We start from the raw sequence: 19237 nt of genomic DNA, 5'->3' as shown, positions 1-19237 counted from the left end.
AATGACAACTGCAAAGTATAATGAAGTTCTCGATTTAGCAAATTCATGACTGTGTTTGAAAGGTCTTTTTCTGTAGCATTTTTACACATTCAACTAAAAGAACCACACTAAGTTTTTTAATAAAATGGCCAATTAAAATTGGTTGGGGCTCAACAAAATTTGAATAATTATTGAAAAATTAAACATCTGTGCAGGGAAAGAGAATTAGGACAAACTAATCAAGTTAAACTCGCAACTTTAATGTATTCATGTGGCTACAATGCAGACTCAAAATGCTCCATGAAAACTTCCCTTAGAGCTGGTGAAATTAACCACACAGGGTTCTCTCATCTTGAAGAGTACTCTTAAAACTAAAAAACTCCTGTTCTAATGTATCATTTTGCTTTTTTAAAATCATAAAAAATAAATAATTTACAAGCATCTGGATGCTAGTTTTTGAGAAAGTGACTTAGATGAGATTTTGCTAATGTTCATTTTTCAAGCTGAGCTTTGTAAGCCATTTGAAAAGAATATTATTAGGGATTTTCAGTCCTGTCAGATGATGACAGTGAGGCGGCATGGTGGAGTAGGAAGTTTATTGCACTGGGACAAGTTCTGCAAACATAATGTCTGGTGAGCCATGGGCCTCTTAGGCCTCTTTTTCTCTCTGGTAAAACAAGGAAGCAGTACTAAGTGCGTGAGGAATCTCTTAGATCTAACTGGAAAATTCTGTGACTTCCTGTTAGAATAGCTTATACACAATGTAGACACGTTACAGCCTACAGGCCAAATCCCACCTGCAACCTGTTTTTGCACAGCTCAAGCTGTGAATGGCTTACACATTTTTAAAGGGTTGTAGAAACAAACAAACAAACAAACACACCAAATACAAAACCAAACATATGACAGAGACCCTATGAGGCCTGCAATACTTACTATCTGGCTCTTTACAGAGAAAGTTTGCCAACCTCTCTGCCTCAGAGGATGGACATTAATGCAAAGTCCTTCCGCATGAAGGCAAAAAGGGTTCTGCCGAGGGAAACACACCAGGACAGCATTAGGAAGGCATGGGCAGCACGTCCTGTGCTACAGGGATGAAGGCATCAGCTGGAGACAACTGGCCAATGACTGAGGCAGAGACCTGGCGTTCCAGCCCCCGCACCATGGGACCGGCAGGCGGTCAGGCCAAAGCTGCTGCGTAAAGGTGTGTGGGGTGCACTGCACAGCTCCGGGAGGCACTAGCCTAATTGCTATCACTGGGACTGGCACTGCCCCAGGGCACCAGAGTGTACAGCCTGTAAGGTTGTATACAGCAACCTGGGCCCAGGCCACTGTGGTATTGCACAGGTGAACTTCGCACATGGTGATCTAAAGGGACTTCAGTAGGGATTTTATAATTCATAACTTTGAAGAACTTATGTGACTGTGCCCCCTCAATGTGACACCATTTGTCAGAGCTCTGTACCTGCTTGGTGGCCCCGGGCAGCTGGCCACTCTGGCCCTGGCCTTGGCCCTGACCGCTGTAGTGGTCGTCTGAGATGGTGATCTGCTCATTCTCCTCGGCTTCCAGCTGGCTCTGGTTGAAACGCAGGGAACCTTTGAGAATGTCTTTAATCTATTTTCAAAGAAGAAGAAAATAAATGAGAAAGATAAATTAGTTTGTTTTTAAATGCTAGCTAAATCTCTGATACATTGAAACCAGACTTGTCACTAACAATTTTTTATAGTATGGTTATCAATGTATTACCATCAGAAAGAAGGAGCAGAGAAAAATCCAACTCTATCACAGCCATTGACTTATTAATGACCAAGGAAAATGGAAGAGTCTCAATGGCCAGGTCCTCACAGGGGCAGACATGGGTGTCACCTCCTTGGCGGTCAACTCAAGGCAGAAAGCACCAGTTGCCTGCACACCCAGCCCACTGAAGAGCCCTCGGCTCCTCACGGGCTCCACTCCAGCTGACATTTGAGAGCAGCACAGTTTTCGTTGACATTTACATTCCCTGTAGCCCTGAAAGGGTCCTAAGGGCCATTGAACTGTAGCCCTTGGGGGTCTGAGGCCTGTTGCAGGGAGGAAGACTTGTGCTCCAAGGACATTGGTATTTATGGATGTGACTGAACGGGATGCTGGACCACACGACACAGCTCTGGTGAGGAAGGGGCAGGGACAGGAAAGTCAGTTTGGGCTTCAGGCTAGTCAGACAGGATCTCCAGGAGGAGCAAGAGGCACAGGAGGTGGAGACCCAGGAGGGGCTCTGTCTGGGAGGAAGTGGGGGGCTGGGGTGGGGAGACGAGGCTTTAACGTCATGGCACGCTATGCCCGAGGGTGCCCTCCCCAACAGAAATAAAAACGGAGGCCTTGGGACACAAAGTCAGATCTGTGGGCATACCTGTTTCAATCCTGCCAGAGAAACCAGAATTTGATCTTCTTTTTCCAAATTTTCTTGTAATATCATATCTTGAATATTTACTGAAAATAAAAGAACGACATTTTATAACTAATGTTCTGAGTGTAACTTATCTGCTGCCACACTCTAACTTCAGACAAGCCTGAGAATTTTTTTGCCAAATTTCGCAGCAACGATTTCCACCAAGGATGTTCTGCCAAACTGCTCTCTTAGTTTTTGTGGCCTTAAAACATGCCCTGTTCATAAGATCTTACATGCCACATTCTTAGCCACTCACTCTGAAGCTGCCCCGTCGTCTCCCCTGGCCTCCTTAATTCCATGAGTGCCCTGACAGTCAAGGGAGCTGTGTATCACTCCTGGCTTGCTCTCTGTCTGCCAGTGGGGGAGGCAGAGCCAGCACACTGCTCCCTGGCCTGGAGGCCCTGTCCCCAAATCCATGCAGACTGGCCTCTCCTCCTGGCTCAGTTCTCTGCTCCAGCATTGCCTCCTCGGAGCAGTCTTCCTGCCCATTCAACTAAAGTAGCCCAGGCCACCCTGGGCTCTCTACGAAATCATCTCTTTGACTATACTGATAGTAAGCACTTGTCGCCATCTGACATTATCACGTGCTTTTGCTGGTTTATTTGTTGTCTATCTCCCTCAATAGAACATAAACTCCCGGCCTTTAGAATAATGCCTGGTGTGTTCAAGTACACAATGAGTATTTACTGACTGACTGACTGAATGAACAAACATGCAGAAACACTCCTGGAAATTGCATTTCAAAACACTGCTATTCTAACTATTTCCCCAAAGCATTTCCAGTAAGGGCCAAGGCAAGGACTCATATCAACAGGAGTCCAGGCTGACAATTTATTAGAATCTTCAATAAGAATAAGTCTGAACCATGCTGACAACCCCTCTCACACACTGTAGCAGAAAATCAGAAGCTTTTCTTTATTCAGAAAACGTGACTGTACTTTCTAATGAAAGGCCTGCTCCAAAACAAGAAAGCATGATGAATGGGAATGGAATAATAGATATAATTAGAGAGCAAATGTTTTTGGTTTCCTTCAAAGCCTGTAACAATTTGTTCTCTCTCAATAAAAAAAAACACAACACACACAAAATGCACTCAACAAGACATTAATGACAACCAACTGCAGAAAATTAACAAGTAACAATTCTGTGGGCCTCTGAGAGGACTGCAAAGGTTACTTTTGTTTTTATGGCTGCTCTGGTGTTTAAGGCAGAGGTCTGAGGCCAAGGGTAGCAGTGGGTTCTGCCCCACTGAGCTGAAGGCGGGACAGATTTCCCAGCTCCCATCCCAGACCCCGAGAGGAAGCTCCACCAACGGATTCAGTAATACTAGCAGGTCTGTAGGAAGCACGGGGCTTCCTGGGTCCAAGGAACTAAAGGAGGGGAGGCCTCTGGAGGCCAGACTCAGCAAACTGGGGGAGGGAAGCAGGAAAAGAGGAAATCTGACAAACAAAAATAAAAACAAAACAAGTGTGATGTCTCCTGCCTGCCACTTGGATAGTCGGCTGTGGAAGCCAAAGCATTTGGCCAAAATGCCTGGCTCCCGCCCCCAAAGCAGTGGCATTTAGGGTCATAGGCGACAGGCCATTAGGGCAGTCAGCAGCTCCAGTGGGGACAAAGGCCCAGAAACATATGGGAACTGAGCTCTCCTTAGAGGCCAGCAGGACCCAGAGCACTCAGAGGCCTTCCTCAAACACCAGACACATGCAAGCCATCCCCGAAACTTGACATTGACACCATCTGAGGAGAAGAGACAGAGTGGAGAAACACTGGGCACGGTTAACCTGTAAGAAAGGGAGTTGTCTTTAATTGGCAAGTTTAAGCCTTGGAAGGGAACTTCAGAACAAGATTGCACACCCCTGCGTTGAGGTGTATAGATTTACCATCCCACGACAGAAGTATCAGTGTCTACCTGAGATCTTACAACACCATACTGGCCATGTTGCCTAAAAGTCCCTTGAGCCAAGCTGCCCCAGCCCTCCTCTCTTGGATGCCCTGTGTTGCTGCGAGCCTGCCAAGAGACGCGTGGTGATGCTCGAAGGAGGAGGCTGGAAGGTGGGGAAGGCAGAAGGGCTGAGTGTGCTGGGAAATGGAACAGGGCTGTTTCACTACAGGCCTACGCAGGAATAAAGCTCCATGCTCTGAAGGCCACTCCCCATGTGCTCTCTCTGGATAAGAGCATGAGCAGCCAACAAGCCCAGATCCTCACGGCTGCCCTGTCCTTGGGGTCTATGGAGGTGGCAGAGCTGCTGGTGGGTTACCCTGACTCCATCTCCACCCCTTTGTCACCAACATGTCCCAGATTTTATTCAGGGCAGTGCTGTGCACACTTGCCCTTTCCATCAAGGCCAGTCATGTGACACAGCTCTGGCCAATGAGGTGTGAGATAAGACCCTCGCTGGAGCTACTGGACCAGTCCTCATAGGGGACTGACTCGGTTTGCACCTTTGGGGCCTGTCCACTCCTTAGTTTTGCTGCTGAAGTGCTGGCAGGGGCACCACGGGCCACCTTGCAAACATGCAGAGGAGGATCGCAGCCTCAGGACTGCGGGCGGAAAGCCACAGGAGCCTGTGGCGCTGGGTAAATCTTGGAGCTGTTATACCATCTCAGACTGCCTACCTCTGGGCTTCTTTTACTTTAGAAAGCAATAACCTACTAATTTTGTTTATTTTACTTTAAAAAAAAATTCTATTAGCAACTATGTTAGTTTCAAGATACTACAAACTGAATGGTTTAAAACAACAAAAATCTATTCACAGGTTTATTTGTGGAGGCTGTCAGTCCAAAGCCAAGGTGCTGGTAGGGAAGCATTCTTCGTGGGCCCTTCAGCTTGGGAGGTTCCACAACCCTTGCTGCTCCATGGCTTTGTCTTCATCCACATGCATCCTCCCTGTGTCTGTGCCCAAATTTCCCTCTTTTCATAAGGACACCAGTCATTGGCTTAGGGCCTACCCAGTATGACCTCATCTCAATTGGATTACCTCTACAAGATTCTGCCTTCAAACAGGGTCCCACTCATAGGTTCCAGGGGGACCCAGATTTGGTGGAACGCTACTGGACACAGACAGCAGCCAAACCGCCTGCTACACAGGAGAACGTCACCCACTTCCTCTGATGCAAGGGCTCCGAGGCGGCCCCACCAGTCCTCTCCTGCAGACAGAATGTGACTCAGGTCCAGGCTGGCTCTGCTGTGCACAGCATGGCTGGCCAAGGGCACACCTGGGGCAGGAGGAGAGTCCAGAGCCTGGTGTCATCAGCCATGAACCCTCACCCAGCAATCTCAGGCCTTACTTTTTGGATGGGTCAAAGCTCACCTTTTAGAATCTCATGAAAACCAGGACTGTCTCCCTGAAAAACCACATACACATAAAATGTTCACTTAATTTTAAGGGAAAAAAACCTCTGCTATAATCAACTAAGCTGACTAGTCTCTCTTCAAGAAATCCGGGGTATAGAAATCCAAATGAAAGCAAAAGGGCATCTTCAGAGGCTGTTAAACGTTTTGATTGCAAGAATTTTCATTTTACTAAGTACTGTCCACATAAATCCTTTGCCTAACCAGTTCCACTACATAGTGATTTAAGGTAGCATTTACGAACATTCCATCAATATATAACCTCTCAGCAACAAATCTGCTTTAAGTAAGTTGCAGCTCATGTAAAAATAGAACATAATGATGTCTTTTCATGCTTTAAAGTATTACAGCCAGAAATCTGAAATGGTTAAAATTCCAATGTAATGCATTTTTCTTTATAAGAAAAAGCAGAATAAATTGTGATGTAAAGGCTCTTTCGTTTCACTTCTGTGTAGCAGGAAGATTACCTTCTTTATAATCTCATTCTAGTTAAGTGCTATCCTATATAATAAAAGGCTAATATGCAAATCGACCAAATGGCAGAATGACCAGTTGCTATGACACACACTGACCACAGGAGGCAGATGCTCAACGCAGGAGCTGCCCCCTGGTGGTCAGTGTGCTCCCACAGGGGGAGCACTGCTCAGCCAGAAGCCAGGCTCATGGCTGGTGAGCGCAGCAGCGGTGGTGGGGAGCGGGCCAAAGCCAGCAGGCAGACATCCCCTGAGGGATCCCGGACTATGAGAGGGTGCAGGCCGGGCTGAGGAACCGCCCCCCCCCCCCCCCCCCCCTCAGTATATTTAAATGTGGGCACATTGAAACTGAAGGGAAAAACCTCACTTGACTAACCACTTCTGTGGAAATTACACAAAAGTCTCATTGACATGATCCTACGGTGATTCCACTCTTTTTGATGATATGTTGAAATCGCAAGACTAGACCTCTAACTCTAAGGGTAGTGGAAATGGAACACTGGCTACTTTTTCACTTTCTTAAAAACCTTATTTTCTTCCATGCTAGAATAAAAGTGTTTCCATTTTTTATTGGAATGGCTGGCACAGAAAGTTAACATAAGCCTGTATTCATTATGAGGGGTAGTGGAAAGGTAACAAAAACACAACTATCATCTATTATAGTGGAGGTGGAATTGGGCAAGTTATTTAACCTCCTTGTGGTGCCTGATGGGTAATAACAGAACCTCCCCAGAGGATGACTGGGAAGAGTACATACAGGAGCATAGCACCTAGCCCACTGCAGTAGCTTTCATTTCCACACAAACACATTATGTCATCTGAGTATCCCAACAACCACTCTCGATTAGTGCCACCATCCCAGACTGGAAAAGGCAGCCCGGATCAGAAATGCCAGGTCTGTCCCCTGAGGTCTCACCACTGGAAGTGGTGGAGTTCGGATTCCACTCTCAGTCACCAGGATCCGGGTCCTCCTTCCACAATGGCACACGGCAATGATGGAGGGCCTGAGGTCTGAAGAGGAACAGGATGGGGTCTTGACACTGATGTGATTGCCTTGGGATGTTAGTGCCCTTTATTTGGTGGTGGGGCTGACCTATATGCAAAGCAGACTGCCCGGCCATTTCCACCAGACCTCGGGGGCACGGGCGCTGCATCCATCAGCTCGGGCTCTGACGACCTTGTGCTGATGTGTGTGCTGTAGGATGTGGAGTGCCTATCTCAGAGGGTTGTTTCAGAGAATCAGACAAGATAATCAAAGTGGCTCCCTTCTACCAGTAACCTACTGCCTCACTATTACTATTACTGCTTAGTATGTGTTTTTCTTTTCCTTCTCCAATATCTCAAATACCCAGAAAGTGGATTCTGCTCTCTGATACTCTCTCATCTCTGGTAGAGATTTAATTATCCTGACCTCTGACAACCTCACATAAGGACTGTCCCAGACTAAACAAGAAATTTGCAGGCTGGTACAAACAGAGGGCTCACATGTGGCTGACCGGGGGCCACATGCATGCCCAGGGTGGTAGTGGTTGCAGAGGCCATTAGACAAGGAGTAGGGGGCAGACCTGTCATTTGTCACTACTGACTTTGGCTAGGCCGTTGGGATTTCTGTTCACAGAGTGTGTTCATAGGTGTCCAGAGCTTGGGAGAAGGTAGGCTTAGGAGAAAACTGTAGGCATCAAGTTCACCTTTTAACACAAGGTGTACACCTCTGTGTCCCTGCAAATGCCATTCCCCTTCTAGAAGGCCCTCCTCTTCTCCTAACACCACACCCCTCCTTGTTTTCAAAGTCCACCTTAAAACTGTATCCAAGCATCAGCTTCCTTATTAACAGTCTTCCCTCTGAAAGCACCTATTGCTGGACTCTCATCTTTTACTCTTGGAACTATAATTCACAGATGAGGCTCAAAGACTTAAGTTTCCTGAAGCTGCACAGTTCTACAGGGCAAATCCTGGACCCAAGGTCATCTGGGTCCCAATGTGGTGCTCTGCTCACTGTATCTCTATTACTTTAGGGTCGCCCCCTCCACGCCCCTGTCCCTGCCAGTGTTTCCGAGATCACTGACTAGTGCTCGGGAGGACCTTGGTTTGCTTCCTGTGAAGATACGTGTCACTTTCAGTATTTCTGATGAGGTATATTCTCTTTCTCTCTCTCTCTCCCTACTTTGAAGTTTTACTCACCTCTTCTAAACACTGAGCTCGATTTTAGATCACCACTCTTCCTCTTCACCCTCCCCCCTCCTCCTAGAACCTATTTTTACATCAGAGAGCAGATACTTAGTAAGTATTGGCTGAATGGCCAATGGGAGGCTTTCCCAGCAGCATCAGGGCTGATTTTTATCTCCTGAGAAACAGAAGTAGGTGAGATATTTCTCGGATAAAGAATTCAGTGACACTAACATCATCAACCAGATGCTGGACTGAGAAGTGGGAGGGGGAGGTGACGGGAAACAACATTCATTAGTGGTCTATAAAGAGCCGAGTACTGAGTCAGGCACTTCATGCTCAGTTTTTTCTTAAAAAGCAAAAAGCAGATTACACAGAACATCTAATCAAGGGTCCTATTTTGTATCCAGCTGCCAGAATGGCTGAAAATCCTAAACTCAGCACCGGGAAAGCTCGGCTCCAGGAAAGCTCGGCTCCGGGAAAGAAGCATCACCTGGGAGGATCCAGGGGAGACTAGGCAAATGTGTGCACTTCACTTAAGAATAGTCTTCAGGCTACAAACAGTTCTCTTAAGTAAACTGAGTGTGCTTAGCACAGAGCTCGTAATCTTCAAGGTGTACACCTCTCGCAGGGTTTACCATCCTGCCAGCCAGAGGGACAGAAGTATGACTCCTCACAGGCAAAAAATCTATCACATTTAGGACATGGCTGGCACCTAAGGTCAACCAGAAGAAGAGACTTTACGTATATTTTTTAAACTTAAAAGGCTCTAAGTTCCAATAACAGTTAGATGCATTTGCCAGAATATGTACTTATAAACCAAAGAAGATACATAGTGAGAGTCTTACAAATAGCAAAATCCTGGGGTTCTGCCATCATTCCCTTTCACTTGGGAGCAATGAGATAGGAGAGCAGTTTGGTAAGTTGTACAGTTACATCATTTAGTCAAGTGAGACCCTTTGAATTGGGTTTAAGATGGATATATTTTTGTGAATTTCAGGCCATATGTGTTTTGCTGATATAAGGATCTAGTGAAAGTGAAGTGCCACTCCTCAACTGGGAGCTAGAAATGGCCCTCGGCAGTGAACATCAGCCTTCTTATCTTGGCTTCTCCTCCGCTGACTCACAAGATGTGAAGATGCTTGGGGTGGCCACAGAAGTCCTTGAGCTTTCAAGCAATTGACAGCAAGCCTGTTTCCACAAAGACGGGGTGGACGCATCTTTTGTTTATTGAGTCATTAACTGGAGAGGGCAGGGACTGGAGGAGATGGGCAGGCAGCCTAGTATGGAGCGGTGAAAACAGGCCATGTGGTCAGACAGTTTAGAAAGATGGAAAACCTGGGTTCTTCCTGGGGAAAAGCCTGTGGGGAAATGAGAGCCAGAAAATGAAAATAAAATGACGAAAGGACAGTCTGCACTGAGGTCATGTGGTCAGAGTTGTGGTGCGTTAGCCTGGGAAGGGAGACGACAGTGCTTGGTGCCAAGTTTTTCTAAGTAGGCACAGGGTGGGCACAAGGAAGATGCTGACCAACAGTTCCAAGTTTTCTGATGATAAAACCGGGAGCAGGGGAGGGGACTTCACCTAGAATAGAACAAGTTCAGAAAGGCTGAAAAAAGAACTGAATTTCCGATGGCTGAAGGCTATAACCATTGTCAGGGAGGCTGTGAGCCCTCTGCCCACAGACTTTAAGCTGCACATGTGCCTGAAGTGTGGGGTTAGGAACACATCATCAAACTGAGCCCAAATCATTCTAAGCCCTTTTGCTCCTTGCTGCTTCTACTCTGTCAGGGGCTGGTGACATCAGGTCACCTGGGGCTGTTAGAAAGGCAGAACTTTGGGCCCCACAACAGACCCACTGAGTCAGAATCTGAATCCCTCACAGGATCTTTGGCAAAGTGTCTACTTCCTTCTTTGGAGGAAATGCAGTACCGCACAATCATACACAGGACTTCAAGTTCTTAAAATCATTGTGGAAAGCTTTTATCACAGCGTGGCTGACAGGGAGAGAACTGTCTGGTGATCACATCTTCTCTCTGTTCTTCAAATGTCATTAGTTAATTGCCCTATTGAACATTTTCAAAGACACCCATTGAAAGTGGTTTTTATAAACGTTAGAAAATCAGATTTATAAAGTTCTTGCAGAGGCAAATAAACTAATTTTCAAAACTGGCCTCTTACAGCTAATTCTTGCATAAATATTATGACAAGTGTACAATCAGTAATGGCATGTGCAAGAAAACAGCAGGAGGTCTGAAATCCAGCGACTGATTCAAATGTGGCCTCGGTAGAAGCATCAGTGCACGAGAAGCCAGGGACGGGATTCGGGTCTGGACCCCTGGTGCCAGCTAGCTGCATGCCACTCATCCTTTCCTGCCTTGGTTTCCTCGTCTGGGGAATGAAGAGGAGCCGAGATGGCTTTTAGGGCTCCTATATCTTTACTGGTCTAAGGTCCTATCCCAAGGCTTTCAACAAGAGCACAAGAAACCTAACTTCTCTGAATTCATGGCATTTAACCCTCCCATTGTTTTTTTTTTTTTTTTAAATATATTTTATTGATATTTTACAGAGAGGAAGGGAGAGAGATAGAGAGTTAGAAACATCGATGAGAGAGAAACATCGATCAGCTGCCTCCTGCACATCTCCTACTGGGGTTGTGCCCGCAACCAAGGTACATGCCCTTGACCGGAATCGAACCTGGGACCTTTCAGTCTGCAGGCCGACGCTCTATCCACTGAGCCAAACCGGTTTTGGCGTAACCCTCCCATTGTTTAGATGAATAACCAATGAGAGGGCCAAGCTGCTGGAACCCAGTGTCTACATATCAAACGATGGAAACACCTCCACTGGGAGCAGGCAGGTGTGGGCACGAGAGGCCAGCAGAGTGAGCGGCTCAGACTCCCTGTAAACAGCTGGCCGCTCAGCCCAGCTGCTCACAGATCAGAGAAGTGCAGGCTGCTCGCCCACGTGCAATTACGTGTGAAGTATGGCAAATCTAAAAATAGCCTGAGCTCAGCCATGGGGGTTATACCGCACTGTCAATGGCTTTTAACTGTCAGGATGACAAGAAGGGGAGTAACTATAGCAACAGAAAAATGAACACAAAGAAAGTCTTCTGAAGTTGTCAGGAAAAGTTTAGATTTCATAAAACACTTATTTTTAATTCCTGCCTCTAAATCTTTGAATTCAAATAGTTCAATTCTGTGGCGGTAATAAAATTAGAATTTTGATAAAACAAATACTCTTTCAGTTTTGGGTTCCAGATTCACAAGGAAATGCTGCCAACCTGTCAATTTTATTGCCTCTGTAATTAAAGGACAATCTGAACAAATGCCTTTATATAACTTTTAACGAGAGGCTTCTCTCTATATTTGTTCTATCAGCTATAATAACAGCCTTGAGCCATACCTGACATTTGAAGATATTACTGCCTGTTCGATGAAAACATAGGGTGATACAGAATTCCCTTGAAATGGAGGGAACTCGGTGCAGACCATCATTGTTAGAAGTTTCTGAGGCAGTGCTCACAGCTCCACTGTGGCCCCGCACATCTGGACCATGTCACTGCGTACACATCCATCATTCAGTTCTGAGAAAGCATTCTCATCACAGAGCTCACACAACAATCTCAAAATCAGCACATCCACAATCCCACCCGCTTTCCACACCGTTTGAAAAGCAGTATTCAGTCAGGTGCTGGGCAATGTGCCACTGGCCCCAGCCCTTCCATAAACTGGACAGTCACTCAGCTCTCTGGTCACGGGCTGGATGGGTCTCTCAGGGTCTTCCTTGAGAAGGAGCAGTTAAGAGTTAAGGGGAACAAGGAGAGGATTTGTGTTGATACCCACTCTGGGCCATGCCTTGTGCTAAACTTTAAAAATATGTTATCTTGGCAGCAAACTGGCAAGATATATACCTTTATCTCCATTTTATATAAGAGCACACAATCGCAACCTGGCCGAGCTGAGAAGGGACAGAGCCTGTATAACTGGTGTCTGTTTGATGCCAGGAGGCCGTCTCTGCTTCTCAGATACACTCAGCTGCTCTGACAGCTGCCTCTTGCCGCAGTACAAAGACTGACCTCCCCCGCCAGGTGTTAGTTACATGCACTTAAACTGTCTACAGATTTTCAGTGATGGCCTTGCATTTTCCGAGCATAGAAAATTGTCTCTTAGAAAGTCCCTCTATAATCTTCCCTCACCCAGGCAACCACTGTTTCCAGTTATTTTCACATCAAATACACACTAGTCTGCCACCTGCCCTCTTCACTTAATAATATATCATGAACATTTCCTTATGTTAATAAATAAAATTTATTAGAATTTTTAATTTTTATAAAGATTGCATATCTAAATTACTATACTCAGTCACTTTCTAATGGATATTTCAGTTGTTCCAATTTTAGAATACTTTGATAATAAGGAAAAATAGAAAACATTATATGGAAAAAACACTAGGGTGTTAAAGTCATTTTTAAAGTAAGTTTAATAAGTCAAGTAAATCAAGAGCTTTGCCTTAATTAATGATATTTTCCTAAAATTTCTGCTTAGAATCAAAATTGCCTACAACACAGAAATGCCCTCTAATAAACCAATGTTATAACATGCAGATGAAGGAAATGTATCTGTGGGCCCTGGGGCCAGGAATTCTTTGCAGCATCCCTGAAACCCCCTTTAAAGGCATGGCCAGGACATTTATATGGTGAACAGAAGTCACGGCTGTGTGCAGGACTCCGGCTGAAAGTGAAACACAAAAACAAATCTAGTTTTGTGGTTAGCTGAAAACTCACAGCTGGTATGGGCTTTCCTTTAATTAAAGTGTTTCCCCCTCCCATGGAAAATTCTCAGGCTTAAGTCAAGCTGCTTTAATAGCTGCTATGTGGACCAAACAGCTTGGAAATTTCCTAGCGGGATTTTCTAGAGTTTTAGTAAATCTTTCTCTCAGTTACTCTTTGTTCTCCTCCTTTGGTCGAAAGCAAAATCAAGTAGTGAAAAGGTCACCATGTAGCCAGAGAAGCAAAAAAAATAAAGCAACAACAAAAACACATGTGTACATACACACATATGCACACACTTTAGAATTAAGATGAATTAATTAGCTAAAATTAGTTATATAATACATATCAGTCATTTATATACAAACTATCTCTTCATAACTTCTTTTGGATACATTTTAAAGTGTGATGCTATGATATTCATATAAACTTAGTTCTATATAAAAATGGTCATAAAGAAACACATGAATAAACAGAGTTTTGAAGGAGTGGGATCAGATGTGACTGGGTTTCTCCAGCTGTTTCCTCCTCTTGAGCCCTTTCTCTAAAGGAGTGGTCAAGAGAGTAGAAATAAGGCTGAGGCTAAAATAGGGCCCATCCTGCTGACTAATCAGATACTGATAGGCAGCCAGCCACCTAAGTCAGCAGCTCTCCAAATCCCTAAGATTACTTGCCAGAGGCAAGGATGGTTCAGACAACGCCTAAATGACAGCCCTTCTGGCCACATGCAATGGACTCGTGACCTAATAGGCTGAGAGACCAGTGGAGTCTGAGATAGAGAGTCTACCCTCAATGATGGCCCCAGGGTTGGAGGGAAGGAGCCTCAAAGGTGGGATGCATCCTGATTCCTGACAATACTGGGTGTTGCCAATCTCCATACTCACAGAGCAACACACAGGCCACTCCCATTAGAGTACATGTCTCATTTTCCTAATTTGTTCCCAAACTACAGATGTTAGACACTGCAGAATGGAGAAAGAATGTCCATAAGTGGGCTGAAAAAGCATTATAAAAGCTTTTGCAAGCAACGTAGAGTTGCTCATGTTAATACATACATGAGACCATACAAAACACAGAACTCTACAAATGGAGACAGAGTAGTGGCCAAAGACTTTCTGATGTGACATACATATGACTCATGTGTATACTAGACATTTCTTAGACTCTAAGCACAGTCAGAGTTAGAAAAGGTCATGTGGTCCTAACATGTATTTCAGGCAGGTGGTTAAAACATGTATTTTAAAAAATAAAGAAGCATTGTCCAAACAATCACATTAGTGATTACAGCCAGGTTGGCACAAAAAAACTGACTATTTGATCTTGAAAGCGCAACATTTTATTTTGGCTTGAGGTAGACAGATAGTTACAAAGGGCAGTGTAGCAGTGAAGAGCTGAAAACTATAGTCAGCCTGTTTGATTTTGAATTTCTATTCCACTAACTAGTGATAAAAGCTTGGGAAATTTTATTAATCTCTCTGTACTTCAGTTTCCTCATCTGTATAATGGGGATAGTAACAGTATATCTGCCATAGGCTGGTGTGAGGATTCTATGAGATAATTCATGTGAAGAGCTTAACAAAGGGCCTAGTGCAGGGGTGGGCAAACTTTTTGACTCGAGGGCCACAATGGGTTCTTAAACTGGACCGGAGGGCCGGAACAAAAGCATGGATGGAGTGTTTGTGTGAACTAATATAAATTCAAAGTAAACATCATTACATAAAAGGGTACGGTCTTTTTTTTTTTTAGTTTTATTCATTTCAAACAGGCTGGATCTGGCCCGCGGGCCGTAGTTTGCCCACGGCTGGCCTAGTGGCTCTGTTGTTAGGACAATCACCGTTCCCAGGGCCAAAGTAGTTCACTCACCAAGATGAGTGTCCATCACCTTCGCACAGTATTTGCACATGGCATCCAGGTCATTCAACTGTCCTTGAAGGAAGGAAATTTGGGCTTCTAATTCTTCTTCCTAAAATGAAGCAAGTAAAGATATGGAAAATTTTAAAAAATCAAATGAAATCCTCAAAGTTCTCCAATGATCTGGGCTATTTTAAAGAAGTACAATGTCTTTTCAGTCCTAGATAAGGCATAACAAAATAGCAAATAAACACGAGCAAACCCACTACTGCCACTACCAGTAAGATGGAGAAAGGGTAAAACAGAGGCTGAGAAAACCTGGACTTTTCCTAATTGAATGCTAGCTTTGTGCCATGCGTAAATGTTTACCCCTACAAAAAAGTACATAAAGTATCTTCTATAACTACCGAGTCCCACAAATCGGGAGAGTAAATTGGATTTCAGTGAGCCATACTCCCCAGGCAGCTGGTACAAAAAAATTACATTTTCTCTCACACACATTTGGGAAACTGAAGATTTCCATTTATATAAGACAAATCTCATCACTTTCCAGACAATGATAATCTCTTAAAAAGTGAGATTTCCCCAAAGCACTTGGAAAAGTTTTGTCCCTGCAGCCCATAAATAGCTGCTCTTACATTTCCTCTCTTGATATGACACTGGAGCATTTTATTTATTTGATTGTTTCTAGGAAAAATACTCTGGGTTGAGTAATTATCTAAATGGTAAAAGACAATCTAGCTATAACAAAAGGAAAAGTCTGTTGCTTTTTTTTTTTAAAGAAAAATGATACACGTAAAAAATTTCCCCAGGATATTTAGAAGATTAAGGGAGTTTTTCTCAGAGAAAGAGAATTATCCTCATTAGGTAGGATACTTTAAACCAAGTGAGCTAGAATACAAAGAAAATATTTTGCTGGAGCTGGAACAGGCTAGAAAATTGATTTTTCAGTTTTAGATGCTTGTCCTTTCACATAAAAATCCTATGTCATTAAAAAGAAGGAAAGAGAAACCTACTGAGATTTGCTTTTCCTTAGAGACCGAGTATAATTTGACTTATAGATGGAAATTAACAGTTGAGAAGGTTACTTGTAGGTGTATTCCATTTTAGCAACACACATATACAGCACTGAAAAGTACTGTTTCTAACTGCTGCCTGGAGACTAGCCCTTAGGAATATGCATTTGAAAGCTTGACACAGAAAATAGAGCAGTAGTTTTAAAAACAAATTATTGAGAAGAGTCCACTGTAGGATAACACCAGCACTAACCATGTTCCTTACATATCCCATCAAGTAAAGACAAATGCCACCAGAAGAAGCTCAGCCAAGGGATGATGACAGGGGCCTGTGGGAAGGTGGTGCCACCTTCCCGACTCTTCGGCTGGGCTTTAAGGTGGAAAAGGATGAGTGTTTCAGGGTATTGTTCTTTTTTTCCCTTTGTTTTGGCTGAGTTTCCCTGTTCTATCAGGACACTGCAGGAGAAAGAACACTGCACGTTGGTTAATGACAGTTGTGGTTAGTTCCCAAAGATGGCCACCATCTAGTCCTTCCCTCATTGTACACCCTGTTCCCTCCCCTTGAACCTGGCTGACCTTGTGACTTGCCTTAATCCAGAGAACACAGCAGAAGTCAAACTGGGCCAGTTCGGCACTAGTGTAAGTGGCCTGCTGACTTCTGCTCTCACTGGAAGAAGATAACTACCATGTTGTAAGGAAGTTCAGGCTAGAATACTGAGACAGGAGAAGAAATGTGGAGAGAAAGAGGCCACAAGAGAAGCTCTGAGTTCTAGACATGGGGATGAAGCCTAAATGGACCTTTCTGCTCAACCCATGTGAAGTCAGCCAATGAGTGACTCAGTCAACGCAGTCAACATCCTGTGGAACGGAACAGCCCACCTGAGCCTTATCCAAATGCTTGACCCATCAACCCAGGAGAAACAGTAGTGCAGCTGTTTGAGGACTGGACTTCTGGAGTGGTTTGTTGTCCAGCAACAGGTAACTGAGAGAGTGGTAGCATAGAAAGAACACTAGGTGGGTATATGGCCTTAGGAAATTCGAGTTATATTTCTGACCCTTCCATTTACAAGTCATGCAACTTTAAGTAATCCTCTACCCAACCTGGGCCTAACTTCAGCACTCTCTGGAGGAGGTACAAGTCTAACACCATGCTCTCAGGGAGCTTACAAGTGTGTAGTTGGAATAAGAAAGACACATAAATTACTAGAGTATGAGGTAGAGTACATGAAAATCTTGTAATTAAATAAGAATAACTGCTGTGGGAATCCCAGTCCCTGCTTCCTGTCCCTTCTATTGAACAAGTCACCTTTTCAATGTGTTACCGACACAAACCCAACCAGATGAATCTAGAACCGTATTGAGGTGAGAGCTGGGCAGTCTGTTACAAGAAGGGCTGGCTGTGGCCTGAGTTTTCCTCACATGTGACCACTGAGTGGGGGGCTGACAGCTCAGACTGGGCAAAGGGCACCAGGCATATACTGCCTCCTGGCTTTAGAACATTTTCTCTCTTGTGTTAGTTTAACTTACTAGTAAATTAATCATTCGTTAAAAACACAAAAGCCTTTGGCAACTTGAATCTCCAGCAGACATTCCTACCTAAATGGATTTATTTTACACTTTGTTTTCATTATAAAAGTTGGGAGAGAAGAAGCCAGAGGAGACATTTTAGAGCGGACAGACCAGGGCTGTGGGTATGAGGCGGTGGACAGCTGGAGGGAAGTATGCAGCTCCAAGGGGCTCTCTTCCTCAAAACACCTAACTGAACATTATTGTAATACAAGTGTGATGGGGCTGTTGCCCTGTGAACTGTGCAGTGCACAATCTGCACAAGTGTATGCAGAAGCCAGAGAGCACGGCAGCCCACAGTACACTGTGTGAGCGTGTGGAAGTATGAAAACACAGTTTCTACATCTGCACATGCTGCTTAGGGCTCTGGTGGCAATGAAGAGCATCCTGCTGGCCTAAATCCCAAGCCAACCTCAGTACAAATGGAATCTGTACTGTAGAAAATGGCAACTTTTATTCATTCAAACCTTTTTTTTCAAAGGAAAGCTCATCCAAAGACCCAGTACGTGAGATAAGAAGAGCATTCTGGTTGAAAGAGGTTGAGGGGTCCAGGATCATCTTCTATTTGGAAGTTAGAAATCAGTATCTTATTCCTCTAAGTTTGCCTCATCTAAAACATTCCTAAACCCTCAACTATCACTCAGAATTTATAAATAGGAATGAAATCACTTGGAGGCAAAAAGGTGACTTGTCATTTGTTCTTCACTATATAATTACAGATAAAAGAAAGAGCCAAGAATCAGGCTTCTAAAATTGTGGAACTGATTTCATGCTGCTCTCTTAGCTTCTCATGCTCTACTCTCCTCCCAACTAACATGCTTTAAACACTGGCAGCTCCAGTCACTTCTTTTCAGTAAACTGGCCCTCTGTGATAAAAAAAACAAGTGCTTGGCTAATTGCCTTGTGGTTTTATGAAAACAGTAGTGTAATTTTTAGGTATAAACAAGACACTAAGAAAAATCTTTAATATACAGCAGGTCCTCGAATAACATCTTTTCACTCAATGTCATTTTGTTATAAAGTTGATGAGATGCCATAAGAACTAGATTAACTCTTGTTTTTATCAATTGGCCTATAGTACAATTGGCTTTGTTGTAGGTCGTTTCACGTAAAGTCACAGAACCTATCGATGATGCCAAGTAAGGACTTACAGATTTACCTCTGCACATATGTTTCCCTTGCCTGACACTACAGAAGGGAGGATGAGGGCCACTCCATTGGAAGAGAAAAAAACCTAGCATCTAACCTTTCTATAGTGATTGCAATATTGCAGACACTAAGCTTTGCATGCATTAACTCATTTATGCCTCACCACAAACTTATAAGGTGGATTCTCTCATTCTCTCCTACATGAAACATGGTCTCCTCCTTTGTAAACACATTCTTGGAAGTATATGCAAGGTTTAGATAGCTAATTGAGAACCCAAGTCCCTGGCTTACTACTCCCACTGAATAATCTCATATCTCAGTTTCCTTTAAAAGAGATTCAGCAATTACCATGTGAAGTCCTAACCCCAAAATTACTTACTAAATCCTTTTCCTTCCAAAAAATTAGGCCTAATTGGTTGTGTTCTGTTCCGTTGTTTGCTGAAAGATTTTCGTTTTCACTGTATCTGAAGAAATGATTATTTAG

At 44.1% G+C, this 19237-nt stretch overlaps 1 protein-coding gene across 1 annotated transcript in view; it reads right to left on the bottom strand.

The window, feature by feature from the left end:
* The window catches only part of TBC1D5 (TBC1 domain family member 5), a 421112-nt gene that overhangs the window by 4612 nt on the left and 397263 nt on the right, over positions 1–19237 (bottom strand). Inside the window, exons 21-23 of the mRNA XM_070433344.1 lie at positions 15035–15134; positions 2370–2449; positions 1445–1594 (exon numbers count right to left, since the gene is read on the bottom strand). Coding sequence (XP_070289445.1) covers positions 1445–1594; positions 2370–2449; positions 15035–15134 — 330 coding nt within the window. The remainder of the gene's footprint in view (positions 1–1444; positions 1595–2369; positions 2450–15034; positions 15135–19237) is intronic.

This window comes from Myotis yumanensis, unplaced genomic scaffold, assembly GCF_028538775.1.
Source record: "Myotis yumanensis isolate MYYU_CA2020_CCGP unplaced genomic scaffold, mMyoYum1.0.hap1 SCAF_14, whole genome shotgun sequence".
In the NCBI taxonomy this organism is placed as follows: Eukaryota; Metazoa; Chordata; class Mammalia; order Chiroptera; family Vespertilionidae; genus Myotis; species Myotis yumanensis.
Note: the sequence above shows the minus strand (reverse complement) of the source record. Positions and strands in the feature narration are given on the sequence as shown.